Source organism: Verticillium nonalfalfae, assembly GCF_003724135.2.
Source record: "Verticillium nonalfalfae strain VnAa140/NRRL 66861 chromosome Unknown scaffold_40, whole genome shotgun sequence".
Taxonomy (NCBI): Eukaryota; Fungi; Ascomycota; class Sordariomycetes; order Glomerellales; family Plectosphaerellaceae; genus Verticillium; species Verticillium nonalfalfae.
The window spans coordinates 175313-192394 of NW_021167265.1; the positions used below are offsets into that span (position 1 = coordinate 175313).

At 57.4% G+C, this 17082-nt stretch overlaps 4 protein-coding genes across 4 annotated transcripts; 3 read left to right on the forward strand and 1 right to left on the reverse strand.

The window, feature by feature from the left end:
- Nucleotides 1-1126: 1126 nt before the first annotated feature.
- Nucleotides 1127-2611, reverse strand: SOD1 (Superoxide dismutase [Cu-Zn]; the record flags this gene model as incomplete). The annotated part of the gene is made up of 4 exons (XM_028640225.1): nucleotides 1127-1246; nucleotides 1335-1486; nucleotides 1572-1751; nucleotides 2530-2611. 4 exons carry the CDS (start codon nucleotides 2609-2611, stop codon nucleotides 1127-1129), a joined length of 534 nt encoding a protein of 177 aa, XP_028495629.1.
- A 2788-nt stretch (nucleotides 2612-5399) lies between these two features.
- On the forward strand, nucleotides 5400-10753 carry D7B24_006087 (uncharacterized protein; the record flags this gene model as incomplete). The annotated part of the gene is made up of 3 exons (XM_028640226.1): nucleotides 5400-8996; nucleotides 9044-9706; nucleotides 9761-10753. The coding sequence occupies 3 exons, from the start codon at nucleotides 5400-5402 to the stop codon at nucleotides 10751-10753; spliced, it is 5253 nt and encodes a 1750-aa protein (XP_028495630.1).
- A 637-nt stretch (nucleotides 10754-11390) lies between these two features.
- D7B24_006088 (uncharacterized protein) lies at nucleotides 11391-13487 on the forward strand (the record flags this gene model as incomplete). Its single annotated transcript, XM_028640227.1, has 4 exons — nucleotides 11391-11913; nucleotides 12009-12128; nucleotides 12190-12454; nucleotides 12533-13487. The coding sequence occupies 4 exons, from the start codon at nucleotides 11391-11393 to the stop codon at nucleotides 13485-13487; spliced, it is 1863 nt and encodes a 620-aa protein (XP_028495631.1).
- A 425-nt stretch (nucleotides 13488-13912) lies between these two features.
- Nucleotides 13913-14866, forward strand: D7B24_006089 (uncharacterized protein; the record flags this gene model as incomplete). Its single annotated transcript, XM_028640228.1, has 1 exon — nucleotides 13913-14866. One exon carries the CDS (start codon nucleotides 13913-13915, stop codon nucleotides 14864-14866), a length of 954 nt encoding a protein of 317 aa, XP_028495632.1.
- Nucleotides 14867-17082: the final 2216 nt, after the last annotated feature.

The window sequence follows — 17082 nt, forward strand, 5'->3', positions numbered from 1 at the left end:
GGACTGGAAAATGTGGCGGTGGTTTGGTGGGCAATGACAGCAGAAAAAGCAATGATGGAAATGCGAGCCTTCGCAGTCAGAGCCACGAGCTCGTCTCCTCATCGAAAGATACAATGACAGCGACTTCTGTAGGATTGCCTGCAATCCGCAAGGTACCGCGTATAGGGCAGCTGCAGGAAGCTCAGGCACGGCTGGGGGAAGCGAAGCTACACGATCCGATCCGGCGGGAAGGGGAAGCTAGGTACCGTAACTACTGGGTAGACACGTACCTTGGAACCGGGACCGATAAAGACGAGCACCGAGATGGATGTTGAAACGTAGGATGAAGTTTGAAAGAAGATGAAAGCAATCCCTGAGGCACACGATTTTTGAATGGTTGTTGGTAGAAAGGAGATTTCGAAGGTTCAAAGTGGTTCGAGAGCACGAGATCTCGGTCTGGCGCTGGGCCACCCACCCACACGAGCGCCTGCCGTTCACTTTGAACAGCTTGCCTCAATTTTGGCTGGGGGAAGGGGCAACTGTGGGGAAGGAGCTCCAGGGGACCAGCAGCGGGCAGGGGTCCTACTGGCTGGTTCGGGGTTAGGTGCTGTTTAAGCGAGGGGCTCGATGCCAGTCACCGCTGGCCGAGGCGTCACAGCTTCAGCCCAGGGTCATGTCATGGTGGAGCTGCACGAACATACCTTGCCTCGTTAGACCAGACGGAAGACTTGAAGATACCGTGATGCATTTTTTGCAAAGTTTACATTGGGCTTCTGCTGCATTGGTTTATAATGCCAGCGACTGTGACAGGAAGGATGGTGGAGGGACGAGAAGGCGGTCACGTCATGTCTACCCCTCACAGTGCATTTCAACAACGACACCGTGAGTTGCCAGCCAACTCCGAGCTCCCCGTCATAGATAGCTCTCTAGTAATTTGACTGGAATCGAGCACAGTATTGCGATGACACTCAAGGCACCCGGTCACAAGTACACATGAGGGTTGGGTTAAGCGGTCTCTGGACGGGCAGAAAGTGCGGTGCGGGCGTATTCAATCTGGTATTTAGAGCCATGAACATATCCGAATCCTCGAAAGGCCTGCACTCCTCAAGTCCGCCCAGCTATTCAGGCAACGGCAAGACATCAACTCTTAGTTGGAGATGCCGATGACACCGCAAGCGGGACGGGGGCCGGCGTTACCAGTCTTGAGGGACTCGGCGTGACCACCCTTGCCGAGATCGTCGGTGCCGCCGTGGACAACAACGGTACGCTAGTCTTGTCAGCTGCAATTCCTTCCTCGCTTGCCGGCACCATGACCCTGGGGTATCGGACAAGACAAGACGGCAAGATGAACTTACGCCGATAACACTGTGGGGGCCAATCAGCTTGATGAAAGAGTCCTGAACGGAACCCTTGGAGTTGCCCTGGGCGTCGGTCTTGATGTTGCCGAGGTCACCAACGTGGCGGTCCTCGTCCGAGGGCGCGCCGTGGTTCTTGCTGTGGGGGTTGACTGCGGAACGCCAGTCAGCATCTTGCAATTGTCTGACGGGATCGAGAAATAAGGCAAGGGGGCAGGCCGGGGGTTGAGGACTCACAGTGAGGGCCGGCAGAGGTGCAGCCGTTGGTGTTGTCACCGAAGGTATGGATGTGCATGCCGCGCTCGGCATCGGCGTCGTTGCCGGAGATGTCCCACGAGACCTGGGTAGGGGCAGACTCGCTCTCCTGCTCGAAGGTGACGGTACCAGTGACCTTGGAGTCACCACGGACGACAGCGACTGGAGCAAACGGGTCAGCGTCTTCTGCTTCTGGGAAGGGCGGGACCTTGATGGCACGACAACAACGACAAGGGGAGGAAGGATCTCGTCTGGATTGGCTACGAGCCACGCACTCGATCGACGCGGCTCTCCGGGGAAGGCAAGGCAAGACACGCGAGGTGCGCCCATCAAGGTGCTGCGACAGCTCCTCTCCTCGAGAAACTCGCTCAATCCAGCGCAGCTTGGGTGGCCGTGACCCCTCCATTCCGACAGCGTGACCCAGTATCTGGGAGCTCACGCGGGGCTATAAAGGGTGGGGGAGATCGCCTGCTTACCAGCCTTGACCATTTTGATGATTGTTTTCTTGTTTCTTTGGGGTTTGTTGTTTGGTTTGAAAACGACTCAGTTGATGCTCAAAGAACTTTGTATGCGGCGCAACAGAGGAAGAGGGGGGAGAGCAAGAGTTAAGTCTAGCTGGAGAATGGGGGGCCCTGGGGAGGGGCGTTATTATGGAGAAACATCTCTGACGACAGCCTTCGGCAGTCTGCCCTCTTCCTTCTGCCCCTCACCACGTTTCTCTTCCTCTGACCCTCCCAGTGCTCCCACACAGCGGAATGCCCGACGCTGCCTCAATTCGGAATACCAGCATCACTCCAGCGAGTGTCGGAGATCCGAGCACGGAAAGCTCGCCCATCACAGCGCCTGTACAAAGTACGTACTGCGGTTGGCCCCGCTTTCGCGAGCTCCAGAGCTTCCTCTGCTGCCAGCTTGACCAGTCTAGGTAGCTTGGTACACTCACAAGCCCGTCCGTGGACGGTATGCTTACCAATGTCGGCTTGCATCTCAAGCACGAGTGCCGTCATAGGAAGAACCCCGGCCATTGGGGGGCCGACGGTTGGTGCCGGACCAGCGTGTGTTGCCACGGCCTTCGCCCGACGATCGGAGGGTCAGGTGGGGTGTCCTTGAGACGCCCACTCGCGTTTTCAGGGAACTGTGTTCAAGGTACCTACAACATTGCCGTGATTACGCGAGCGCTGAAAGCTCATACGTGACTGGCATTGCATCTCCGCTGGCGATGACGAACATTTTCAATGTGAAATATCGCCATGCTACTCTTATTGCGTACCGCACTTGTTTCTGGCTACAAGACGATGTTCTCAGAGCGGGTAGCTTGGTGTAAAACCGATATTTCTAGGAGCTGGATCCAAGTGGGTATACAAAACCTCGCAACCAGAATATCAAAACAATTGACTAGGTAACAAATACTAAGGAACAGTGAACGTCAACATCGTCATCACGGTGAAGCGGTAGGCACGCGCCAGGCTCATCGCTGTTGGAACCCAGCCTCGAAGTTTAGACCAGGGTTGCACCCGAGCTTCACGTTCAATCTGACATGTGGCCTTCGTCATCATAGTGATACAGATTTCAGCATCAGCCCTATAAGCAACCCGCACGGAACGGCCAACGCACCGCAAAAGTTAGGAGCCGCTTCAGATGCGTAGCTCACCAGTTCGGCATGACTTCTTCCATTGACTGATGCGCCCGGCACACCACACATCATGTTGTACCCTACAATCAAACTCCAGGATTGGACGGGCTACGGAGAGGGAGGCCTGACAGCTCCCGATGGTGGTTGGCTTGCAGACGAGGCCGGCAGCCGGCTAGTACCACGAACGCATGGCACGCATGGTGGACGAAACAGGGCGATCTTAACACAAGTTCTATTGCGACGCGGCGTCGACCCAGCCGCTCGTGGAAGGGAGGAAACGAAACGGCCGGGGTTGCCGTTCATGAGCGTCGCTTCAGAGGGGACTGGAGGCACACCGGGATCTCGAATGGAGAAACAGGGAGACCTTGCCGTTGTTGGATTGAGGTTGTCGTTTCCAGGGGAGAAGGTTTGGTACCGACCCTTCCCAATAGCGAGCTGTGATTCGGATTTGCATACGAGAACCAATCCGTATTGTGAGGGGCCATCGGCGAACAGGGGCTGGTGGCCTAGGTAGGCTAGTTCTCGTTATGTGACAAGGTCGTTTGATAGTCAGGGTTGGTCAAGTCTGGCATGGCGCCCGTCGCCAAACGACGTTTCCGAAAGGCCAGGCATGTGCAGAATGTCGCCCGGCGTTTGAAGATGCGGAGCACAGCGTGCGATGGCATTCCAATGGGAATGGGCACGTAAACTATCTGAGTAGGCCAGTCAGTTCTGAAGTATCGATGATAACCCACCACCAGCATGTGACGCCAGCCACTAGAGGCGCCAGGCCTCCAATCGAGTCCTGTCAGCTGGAGAAGCCAGGCCTTTGGAATGGACGGCCTTGCCCATGATCAGTGTGTGAGCCACGGCGGGCGGGCAGGCACCGCCCAGCCACAGCCGCACGCTGAGGCTGGTGGGGTCTTGGCTCCTGGCTGATCTGGTCCGTTGCTCCTGACTTGTTTGGTTGAGGCTTTCTCGACAGACGGAAGGCAGGATCATTCATGGTGCTTGCCCCGGGGGCATGGGGCCAAGGATAAGGCCATCGTCAACCTGAGTTGCCACTCGTGCTCTGGTTTCTGTATCTCACGTCTTGCATCCTGCATCCTGCTTTCTTTTGGTTGTTTTCGCAATCCTGCATCCCCTCCCCCACCTTTTGCCAGCACAGTCGATAGCTCGAGGGTTGGTTGGGACAATCATCGTCATTGCGATCTAAATTGATACCTGAATTTGGCCTTAGCGACAGTCCGATATTAATGAACGACCCGCCGGCTTCAGCCAACCTAATTCATCCCCGCAAAAGCTACCTCTTCATGAACCGACACTAGCACATCAGGCTGTACCCTGACATTCCATCGTTGAATGGTCTACCGCCTTGCGCTGTTTGAGACCCGAGGCAGCCCGTGCTGCGCACTACCAAGACTAGCATAGCATTACGGGAAACAACTGCGGCCATCGACATCACCTGTCTGCGCCGCCACCGCCATCACCACCACCTGCGACCGACTCGTGCTACCTCGACACCCCATCCAGTGCTGTGCTCTGACCTACATTTTGCGCTCTACCCTCCGCATCATCCGCCTAGCTGCTCTCGTGCTCGGGGGGTGCCAACACCGACACCACCACCAACGAGCAAACACCCCGCTCATCTTCTGGGAACACTCGCTTGGCCAGCCCCGTCGCTGTGGCTTGGCTTTCCGATCCAGGGCCACCATCCAGGGCACCCAACTACTCCGGCGCACACCACTGAACCCTGAGCCGCTTGTCCACTGTTTCCCCCTCGTATGCCCAACCACTCGACCCTTCGACCTCTCGACCTCGCCTGCTAAGGCTGACAGCTGGGTCATTCTTTGCCAAGCAGATTTGTTTTCCTGTTCTCCACAACCTGATCCTCTCGCAAACTGTCCGAGCCCACAGCTCGAGAGAAGCGACACAACCGGCGCGCGCGCAGACCGACCTCTCTCACCCGCCGAACCCAACATCAATCAAACGCCCATCGCCCTGCCTAGCGACCCCAACGCGAGAATCTCTGTGCATGGCGTCCTGAATTGCCTCCCCGCCTCGAACGACACCTCCATACTGGCCTGCGCACGCGGCCTGCCAATCTCGGCGTACAATCATCACCGCCAGCCCGCGGCGCTCGTTTGGTCATATTGACAGGCAACACCTCCGCTACCCCGGGGGTTGACTGACTTGCGACTATGTCTTTCCGAGGCGATGGCCAGCGCCGCTACGGCCATGTGCCCCCAGTGCAATATCCTGTAGCCGACCAGGCCCAGGACCAGTCCTCCTACCCGGCGCGGCGACCTAGCTTCAACAACGGCGACGATTCCTCCTTCTTCGACCAAGGTCAGGACCAAGCGACTCCCCAGGGCTACCCAGACGCGAGCGCTCCATCCGTTAGAGGCCGAGATGAGCTCTTCCTCACCAGCCCAACCGACCCCTCTGTGAACCGACCGAGCTATGGCTCCGCCAACAGCGCCATGTCAGGCTTCCAACACCAGTTCCAGGCGGCCGCACCGCCGACCCCCTCCCACTCGACCTACAACCCTCAACACTTTGCGCGATCGCAATCCACGTCGCTGCCTTATCATCCTCAGCCCCCTGTTCAGCGTTATAGCTCGACCAGTGCCGGGTCCAATACCGCTGCCTCGCCGACCAACTACACGCCAGCAGCGTACAACCCCGCGGCTTACGCCACTGCCACAAGCCCCCAGCGCGCACCCACCCAGCATGGCTACAACAACAACAACTACAACCAAGGCTACACCTCCCCGACCATTCCCCAGGCCCCGACCTACGGCATGTCACCTGCCTCTACCTACAACCAGTCCTTCCCCCAGAGCGCTCAGGCGCCAGCTCGCCATGATCAACCGTTGCCAAGCCCTGGCTTCAGCTCGAATGCGTCGACCACGTCACAAACGCCATCCTATGATCCCTCCTACACCCAGTCATACGGCAACAACTACGGTAACTATGCGTCCAACGGAAACAACCCCGCGCCTGCTCCGTACCCGACCGGCACATCACAAGCACCCTATCCCCTCCAATCTCACATTCCTGTTGGCCCAGCCTACTCGGCCGATCCGTCATCATTCTACACCCGGACATCTAGATCTAATTCATCAACGTCACCCCTCCACTCACCCCAAATTCACTCTCCTGGCCTGCAGCGACACCCCACGCATGCGCCCTTGCCAAGCAGACCCATGGACTACGTTTCCGAAGAGGCCACTTGGGAGCCGGATGAGAGGCGGCACGAGAACGATCAAGCGCGCTACCAAGAAGATATCATGCACGACATCGAGGCAGAGCTGGGTAGTATCAACCGCCATAGACCTGCCCCGGTGAATGGCGGTCAGTTCTCCGACGACGAGCTGCAACAATTGCGACGCTACACCACAAGCTCGACAACGCTTAATCCCACCGACTCGTCCAATGTCAGTCGTTTTTCGTCAAACGCATCCACAAACCCGAGGGATAACGCCTCATCTACGTTCGACTACGACGACGATGACGACGACCCTGAAGGCACTGCCGGTGTATTAGCCATGCAGCAAGCGGAGATGGACGACCGCAGATTCAGCACCGCAGCAGGAGGGCCCGGTCCGTACCCGTACACCGAGCCAGTTCCTGTCAGTGCTGTCAGCACGATGAACACCCTCCCACCACCTGCGGAAGAACAAAGCAGTGATACCGACTATGGTGGAATGGACCTTGGCTTGTTCAGCGGTGGATATGCCGGTAATCTTGCGTATGGAAACAGCGTTGCTTCTCCGCCTGCAGACCAGGATGAAAATACCCAGAGGCCGCTGCCAGACCCGACGACCTATCCTCAGCCCTCCTATGATGCCTACGAGGGCGCGCCGGCTTTCAAAGACGCTGTCGTGGATTATGGTGACACTGGCGGCTTGCAGCCGCCCACCGCTCACCGACTAAGCTTTGACGAAGGCGATGAGCGTGTATCCCTGCATTCTAGACAGAGCACCAACGACTCGCCCAACAAAGAGGAATATCCTGACATTTTCTATCATCCTGGTCTCACGAATCGACCGCTGCCAGCTCTTCCTCCGGCCCCAAGTAGCGACAGCGGTTCTATGCTCTCCCCCCAAGGATCGGTCAGCCACCGACATTCTCATGGGCATTCACTCAGCGTCGATTCACGCCACATGTACCCGCCAGAAGGGCCCGAGGCTTACTATGGAGCTTCAGGCTCGGCATCTCCCTATCCGGAACGGTCCATCTCCTTATCGAGCCATAGCAACACACCTCAGGTTCATGCTCCCGCGCGCTCGCGCACTGATGCGGCCGAGGAGCGGCGCAAGTTGTTCAAGCAGATGACGCAGCAGCAGCAGCAGCAGTACTTGACGGCGAACCACGGCAATCCCCAAGAGGGCTACGAGTCAGGGACGCCGTCATCCATGACATTTGACATGATCACGCTGCCAAGTGGAAGGCGGAGAAAGTTCGTGCCCGGGAAGCTCACTGCTACAGATTTCGGCATATGCACCGAGCCTTGGGCCCTCAGCGGCATCGCTGCATGGATTCGCGAGATGGCTGATGGGGAGCCTGATCTCAAGCAGAAAACGGTTGAAGAAGCCCTTGTCGCCCTGTTCACTGTCAAGGTGCCGACCATTAACGTGGCCGACGCCGAGGTGCTGTCAACAACAGTCGTGGAGTTGCTGCTGGAGGCGCAAATCCTGATCCCGGAGGAAGAATGGGTCAAATTTGGGCCAGGTACCGTTTCTGGCGTGTTATGGCAACTGACTGGGTCTGGCTGTTACGCCTCAAAGCTTCACGAGAACGAGGCGCCCGGTCGCTGTTACTCCTATCACTGCATGAGGACGCTGAAGAAGGCGAATCTCGACGACCTCATGCTGGATGAGACGAAGGTTGAGGGGTGGGCCGAATTCTTCAAGGTCACCAAAGAAATGGTCGAGGGTAAGCCGAAGAAGGAGGTTGAGCGACAAAACGTACTGCACGAGATTGTCACCAGCGAGGAAACCTACATGAACCAACTAGAGGTCTTGCGGGTTCTCTACAGGGATCAGATCCAGCACGCGCCGAGCCCCATCATTGCGCCCAATCGCGTCGATAAGTTCGTCGCTGTGGTCTTTGGTAAGGTTGACGCTGTGCTCGACGCCAACAAGGAGAACCTGCTGGCGCAGCTCAAATACCGGCAGCAAGAGCAGGGCCCTTGGATCGTGGGGTTCAGCGACCTGTTCCGCGAGTGGATCCGCAAAGCTCGCGACGTCTACATCGACTACGCCTCTCAGTATCCGCATGCTTCATACCTTGTGCGCAGGGAAAAGGATCGCAACATCATCTTTGCCAAGTTTCTGGACGAAGTGCGCGGCCACAAGCGCTCAACCAGGCTAGACTGGACGCATTTCCTCAAGACACCCATCACGCGGTTGCAACGTTACACGTTCTTGCTACAAACCGTTGAAAAGAACATGCTTGTCGACAGCGAGGAGAAGGCAAACCTAGCGAAAGCCATTTCGGAAATTCACAATGTCACGCTCGAATGTGACCAGAAGGTGGCAGAGATGCAGAAGAAGGTTGAGATGATGGAGCTGAACGCAATGCTGGTATTGCGTCCCGGTTTCCATTCCGTCTTGAACCTCGACCACCTCGGCCGTGAGCTCATCTTGCAGGGCGAACTGACAAGAATGGGACACAAGGGTGTGCGATGGGTGGACACGCATGCGCTCCTGTTCGACCACTACTTGATTCTGGCCAAGCCGGTCAGTTCTCGTGACGGTAGAGGGGGTAAGAAGTTTGACGTGTCAAAGGAGGTGAGTCAATCTAGTGCGTCGCGCAGAACCTGGACTAACTGAATCAGCCCATACCGATGCCGCTGCTCTTCCTCGACAGCATGAATGATGACCCGATATCGAAGCAAAAGGGTATCGCACCTTTGGCACGAGGGACGGGCGGGTCGACCCCGGACAACCGGCTTGGTAAGATCACGAGTAACGGCGGTGACCGCCCAACCCTGGAACACGCAGCCACAAGCTCGTCGATTGGTTCTGTAAGCGTGAGCAGGTTAACACCCACCATGTCGAACGACTCGAAAGACAAGATCTTGTATCCGTTCAAGATCAAGCATCTTGGTCACGAAACCTACACCCTCTTTGCCACGACGCCGGACAAGCGGGCGGACTGGGTGCAGAAGATCATTGAGGCCAAGACACGGCATGCCAAGGCGCTGTTCTCGCAAAACGCGGAACCATTCCGATTACGAGTGCTGGCGGACAGCTCGTTCGCATACGACTCAGTGTCGGCCATTGGCAAGACTGCCGGCGTGCCGGTACGGGGTACGCCGTTGGATCGGGCGATTCGTGAGCTCGAGCAGGTATATGGGCCTGGTCGCGCGGCTCCGGTGTGCCGAGCGCAGGTCAACTGCGCCACCGGCTTCACAGCCTACGGTAAATCAATCATTGCAATCGGAACAGACTACGGCGTGTACATATCCGATACGACGGATCCCCGAGGCTGGACAAGGGTGAGTTCGCCTGACATGATAACGGTCGTACTGAGCTGCGCTAACGGGTGACAGACTGTTCAGGTAAACCGGGTGACCCAGATTACGGTGTTGGAGGAGTTCTCGGTCTGCCTGATCATCGCAGACCGGTCGCTCATATCGTACCCGCTGGATGTTGTGGCACCCGTGTCAAACTTCCCAGCGCCTGTGCACGATAACCCCCGGCGGGCGCCGCAGCGGCTGGGCAAGGACGTGGCATTCTTCGCCAGCGCACGGATGAAGGAGCGGATGCTGGTGTTCTACAAGCGCAAGGAGGGTATGCACAACACATTCAAGGTGCTGGAACCTGTCTTTCACAAGTCATCGGAAAAGAAGTCGCGGTTATTCGGAGGCCGGCGACCGGGAGGCGGCGCGACGGAAGCGTTCCGCGACTATGACGAGTTCTACCTACCGACGGAGTGCTACTCGCTCAACCTGTTCCAGTCGTATATTGCCATCTCGACGGCTAAGGGTTTTGAGCTTCTCACGCTGGACAAGAAGCAGCCCATGTCAATCCCAGACCTCAGGGAGCCAGCAATTGCCAACATTGCGACGCGTATTCGAGACCAGCGGCCACTGGGCATGTTCCGCCTCAACGACCAGGAGTTTCTGCTCGCGTACGAAGATTGCGCAGTGTACGTCGATAAGCACGGCGACGTCAGCCGAACGCTCATCATGGAGTATTCTGGAAAGCAGAAGAAGGCGCGCGGGGCAACCATGTACGGGCAGTACCTGCTGCTGTTCAATGAGGACTACGTCGAGGTGCGCAACGCGGAGAATGGGCGTCTGCGGCAGATCATCGCGGGACGGGATGTCAAGTGTCTCGACTACGGCGTACGCGGGCCAACCGGAGGCACATCAGTAAGCTCGACTAGCTGGCTACCGGGTCAGAGCCAGGCGCCAGGGGGCCAACAGCAGCTCGGCGAAGAGAGCAAGTCGACGGTCAAGATTTCGATGAGCCACCCAGAGATTGCGGGCACGCAGATTGTGCTTGAGATGCTGCTGAATGACGGACACACGGAGAAGTAGGCAGGCGTCAGAAGAAGGGCTAAGGGCATTCAGTGGAGGGATGATGATTACGACGGTGAACGACTTGTTATACCACGGACGAGGCGGGAGCGGGGGAGGAGGGGACCATGTTTCGATGACACACCGAGGCTCTGTGCTTGAATGCGTTTTCTGCCGTGTTTGTAATTACCTAGTCGTCGTGACGATGCAAGAGGCAAGGGCAGGAGGTCAAGGTTTATCATATGCACGGCGTTCAGGCTCTTTACACAAGTCGAGATACCTGGGGTAGAGAGCTGATGAATCTACGTCGCGTGTTCTTCTTGGCGTTGTTTTCCGTGCAGATCCGGTGATCCGGTGTCCGGATTGGGGGTACCGATGGTTTTGGGGACAGGGGATACGAGTATAGGAGCGAAGGATTCCTCCTCAAGGAAGCTTGATTGGAAGAGCGAGTGGATGTACGCGGCATGCAAAGTGAACCTTCGCGGACGGAGCTGGGTTTCCCAACCTCCTTCTTTACAAGATCGTCATCGCGTCTGTGATACATTATAGAGATATCTTTCGCAGCTTGTTGAGACTGATCCAGTTGTTGCTGATAGTCCGCAGAGACCCTTTCAAATCGGCAGCACCAAGATTCACGATTCATCGTTATCCTGACGCCATGCATATCCTGCACTTGACGGCCGTCGTCCTCTCGACCCTGGCCGCACGGCCGGTCGAGGCATCTCGTCCTCGGAACTGCCCGCCCTTGGGCCCCGTGTTCCCGCCGGCGCGCGCCCCGCGCTCTCATCCCCGCGTGGTCGCCGCCCTTGAGGCCCTCTCCCGCGACCTCCTCTCGCGTGCGGCGGGCTGGAACAACACGGCCCTCTCGGTGGGTGTAGAGACGGTCATTGACCATCGTAACGATGATGACGATGGAGAGAGAGGACCGATGCTGGAGCTGCACTATTCGCCTCCCGGCGCGAGGGACGTGAACGGCGAGACGGTGTACCGGGTCGGCAGCGTGAGCAAGGTCTTTGCGGTGCTTGGGGCGGAGATGCTGGCGGCGAGGGGCGACCTGCATCTGGATGACAAGGTTGGGCGATGGATTGATGAGCTGAAGCAGGGCAGCGAGGGGGGCGTTCCGTGGGAAGAGGTTACGGTTGGGTCTTTGGCGACGCACATGTCGGGAATCGGCGTGGACAGTGAGTTCGATCCCTTCGCCTAGGACTGGGCCGATGCCGGTGCCTGCGCCTGTCCGACAGATTCACAGCTTGTAGGGCCGAGACTGACGGCGCAGTGTTCCTCGACATGGTCATCTTCCCCGGGGACTGGGAGGCGCTGGGCCTGCCACCGGTCAAGGCGGCTGACAGACCAACGTGTTCGGGCTTTCGTGGGACAGAGCCGTGCAGCAAAGATGGTGGGTGATCTCTGACGCGGACAATCGTGGTGTCCCCTCGTGATGCTGAGAACCGTGGCAGATCTGCTGGCGGCGTACAAGAGCAAACGGCCGCCCATCTATGCGCCGAACCACGCGCCAGCCTACTCGAATGCCGGCATCTCGCTCGTAGGCCTCGTCGTGGAGGCGGCGGCGGGCAAGCCGTACGACGAGGTCATACGCGAGCTGATCCTCGAGCCGGCGGGCATGCGCGGCACGACAGTCGGGGGCACGCTAGACGACGACTCGACCATTTTCGTGCCCGTGAACAACACCGAGTGGAACGACGACATTGGCGTCTTTGACGCGTAGGTTTTCTGTTTCCTTGCCTGCCTGTCGAGCATGGGCGTGATGAGGCGGGCCCAAGATGACTGACCGCGAGCCAGGGCCGGCGGCATGTTCACGACGACGCACGACCTCCTCGCCTTTGCGCGCGCCATCCTGCGCCACGGCTTCTTGTCGCCGGGGCAGACGCGCCGCTGGCTCAAGCCGACGTCGTTTACGTCGGGTTGGGGGACGTCGGTCGGCGCGCCGTGGGAGATCCTGCGCCTCGACAAGCTGGTGCCGTCGGGCCGCATTGTCGACGCGTACACCAAGGGCGGGGACATCGCAGACTACGCTTCTGCGCTGGCGCTCGTGCCGGACCTCGGACTGGCTGTCACCATCATGACGGCGGGGCCCGAGATGCTACCAGCCTCGATTCTGCTGTCACGGGTTTTCGAAGGGCTGGTGCCGGCGCTCGAGGCGGCGGCGCGGGATGAGGCGAGGCGGAGGTACGCAGGCATCTACGAGGACGAAGCGACGGGATCGCGCATCGTGCTGTCCGTCGACGAAGAGGGCCAAGGCGAAGGGCTGCTGCTGACCGAATGGGTGATGCGCGGGTTCAACGTCCTGGCAAACTTGCACCGGTACAGTGTTCGGGGCATCAACGACACAGAGACGCCGCCGCGTGAGGGCCAGACTCTGCGGCTGTTCCCCGCGCTCGTCGAAATGAACGGCGGCACAACAGAGGCCTGGAGGGCAGCCGTGCCGCCCTTTACGGACGACGAGGCCGAAAAGCTTGATGAGGAGCTGGCATGGCGGGATGGGACGTGTCTCTCTTGGCTACTGGCGGATCGAGCGACCTATAACTACCTCGCCGTTGACCACTTTGACCTCATCGTCGGAGACGACGGCGGTCGAGAGGCTGTGGCCATTCGTCCGAGGGCGTTTGCGCTGGAGCTTGCACGGACGAAGACTGGCCCTGTACAACTTGCAAACGAGGCCATTGAGACGCTGGAAACGTTGGGGCCGAAGTTGGAGACGGCCCCCGACGACAGACAGGTCCCCGTCGAGTTATAGAGCGAGCGATCGGCAGTTAGAATCCAGGACGATGATGCTATTTTCGGAGGGCCCCTGCAAGGTATCCTCGGCAAGGCTGGTCAAGCTTTCTTCGTCCCCTCTTTTTCCATCGTGAACCCTGTCGGGTCTTGTTTTCGAGTGCGAGCTCGCCAATCAGAAGCATCTCGGATGGTTTGACAGTGCCGTGGGCTTGGGAGTAGATGGCGGAGGATCACCAACCCTGGCCCCCCTTCCATTCCGTTTGTCAGTAGAAGAAAGCAGTCTTTCGTCTTCTTTAAATTTGGCCTAGGACTTTCCTTGTTTTTGATTGTTCATTTGGCATGCAACCTTGGGTGAAAAAGCTGTCGGAAAAGCTGTCGAAGAAGCCGACCAAAACCGAACATCACCAAGTGATCGAGCCATCGTCTTAATCCTGGCGACCAGTCATGGCCTCGATGGCTCAGATTTCTGCTGGTCACTACCGGTACTCTCAGTATCAAGAGCACCACCCTGCTTATCGTCAGCAACACCACCCCTCATACCAACATTGTCACCACCCCAAGTCTCATCGACCACACCCTCAATATGAGCAAGCACCACCTCTACCCCCTCGCCCACGGCGCCAACAGCACCAACACCACATAGCAGAGCTCGAAGTGCCTCCCTGCATCGCCGTTGAAATGCCGGCGAGTCCCGTGCAGGAGAACCCAACCCTCCGCGAGCTCCCCGACGACTCTTCGACAACCGCTCTAGTCACTACTGCACACTACCTCAACCCAAGAGCATCATCCTCTCACCTTTCGGCCACAGCACACAGCCGCTCGTCAACATCCTCTCTCGGCAGAGAGCCTTACTCAATCCCGCTGCCGCCCTCCCGAACCGCGACTCCCACACCCCCAGACCTCATCTCCAACACCACCCATACCGGCTCCTCCTACTCCTCCTCCTCCATTGCCCCGGAAGACTGGCCCCGCACCCCCGTCGACTGCCCCCCAGCAAACTACCCACAGGCCAAGGCCCCAGCCCTCAAGCTCTTCGGCAGCAAAAAGGCTAAGCGCTGGCTCGACAAGACGGTCGACGGTACCCAGGACCGCCTGAACTCGGCCGTCAAACCCTACACCTCGAACCCGCGCTACAACCCCAAGAACTGGACCACCATCGCCCAGGCCGCCTCCCATCGCTATCTCGAGGGAAAGCTCTACGGGCCTGAGGGCCGCTACCCTCACGCCGGGGCTATCGATGAGGGTGTCGTTGGGAGGCCCAAGCTACCGGCGCGGCCCGTGGTGGCGCCGGCGGACGCGGGGGCTTTGGTCTTGGCTAGGGAGCCCGAGGTTGAGTTTCCGGCTGTCGGGCTGGCGCCGTTGGTTATCAGGGAGAAGAAGAACAAGCAAAGCCACTAAGTTCTGCCCGCAGAGGGATTCCGACTCAAGGCCTGTCCGAACGTACAAGATGGATAGTTGGTCACTGTACTGTTTCATTGGGTTTGAGAACGTCAGTGCTAGGCGCCCAAACCTTTTATTAGTAGCAACTTGAAGCACTCACCGCGTGGCAACGGACACCCGGCCCCGCCCATTTTCCACAGGTCACTTCAACACCACCCGCCTCTCGATTCCCCGGGATCTGCTCACCGTGAGCCAGCTTCGCACCTTTTTGTTCATCCAAAAGCCGGCAAACTGATGAGCACTCATCACTCCGAGGGAATATCAAGCGATTGTATTGAGCGCGTCTCCTTGTACATCCGCTGGAACAGTGCGCGCCTTGTCGTGCACCTCGACCAGTTTCCTCCGGGCACTGCTCTCCCTCCGATCGAGAATTCATTTATCGGGAGATACAATGTCGCTTGCGATGCCGAGGATGACGACGAAGCGGATACGCTTTCAAACGAGATCCTAGACGCCATCGTTGAGGCGGGAAGGCCAACTTTTGACCAAATCGCCCCGCCGCCTACGCCCGGCGCCACTATCTCGACCGATCTCCATCCTCTCCTCTTCCCAGACGAATTAGCCTTTTGCTTTCGAAGATTGGACGACAAGGCAGAGCTGATTCGCAGTGACAGCAATGACACGCATGATAGCGCCTCTCTTGACCCATTAGGCCGCCTATTCTAACTCAACGTTGATCATAACTTCACTCTACCGAGATTCTCCACCAAGGACATTCACGTCCTCGAGAACATTCTCTACAACGGCTATATTGCAGGTGTAGCGATTGACGGGAAAGAGATATGCTTCAAGGCGGGAGATAATAAAGGCCCGGAAGCCGTCTAAAGGGAGCTCGAATGCCTCTGGAAGATCACTGCCTCTCTATGCGACCACTACCCGCGTCCCAAAACTCCTCGACCTTATTGAAGTGTCCGACGCTAAGAGAGCCGTCGGATTTATAGAGGAGTTTATCCCGGTTTCGGCTACCTGGGAGCTAACGATACTGCGGAATATCGAGGCGGCTTCTAATATCGTAAAGGATCGTCGCAAGAAGTGGACTTTGCAGGTCCAGGAGACTGTCCACGTGTTGCATCAGATCGGAGTCGTGTAGGGCGATGGTAAGGCATTAACGTACTGATCCATCGCGATACAAACGATGCTTGGATCATTGACTTTGGTGGCGGATGGACAGATGGTTGGGCAACCCGGGAACTGAGCGGGACGGTGGAGGGTGACGAGATGGCCGTGAAAAAGATCTTTGATTTCTTGGAAGTTTGACAGAAACATTCCTGGTTTCCTGGTCTTATAGAACGTTGTCAGATGGAAAAACAGAGCGTTAGCCAAGCAGTTTCGTAGAGTTGGAAGACTGTTCATGAATCCGGATGGCCCATCTGGTTTGTCCCCATATGGATTTGATATCTTACAACAGGGCCAGCCACACAGAAGCCGATCGAGGGCGCCCAGACTTCGGCTTGCTTCTCAAGCCGCAAAGTCCTCTTCTGACCCCATTGGCTTTGCTCTTGAAATCCATGTACTTTTGGATTGCAGACAACGAATTTCGTCTCTTAGATAAGCTGGCTGGCAGGATTCACCGTGGTGTAGCGCCAACGCTGCCACAGCTTACTGTGCTCCATATTTGAAAGGCGAGGGCTGTTCTGTCTTCTCAAAGGTCATTCGCGGATTATCTCAGAAGTAAGAAATATGCAAGCTACTATGCTTCCATTTATCTGTCACGACAGCCACAGAGCTAGCAATCGGAATTACTCAAGCAAACTTCCTTCTCACGTGGCCAACCCTGTGGTCGCGGTACTTCCACCGATCCTCGATATACCAACCTTTATTGCGAGAGTAAGCATGATCCATGAACTCTTTCACACGAATATCCCCTCCCCTGGACGGTGAGCCTTCGCCCTGGAGTAGATGAATAACATTCATCGTCCACGTAATACAATCCTCATCACTGCCTTCGGCTGGTGTCAGAACCCGATCCAGAAGAGCTTCGATCTCACGGTAACCTTTGCCAGCCGGAAGTTTTCCAATCATTATCCGCCCGACCAGACGTGAACGCCTCGTAAGTGGGGTGCTATGGGCGCGCCTTTGTTTTGCCTCATAATCAAGGCATATAACCGAATAAGTTCCAAAACAAGGCGTGGGCACTCGGTGAATTGAAGTCTGTTGGAGCCACCGACTTGAAA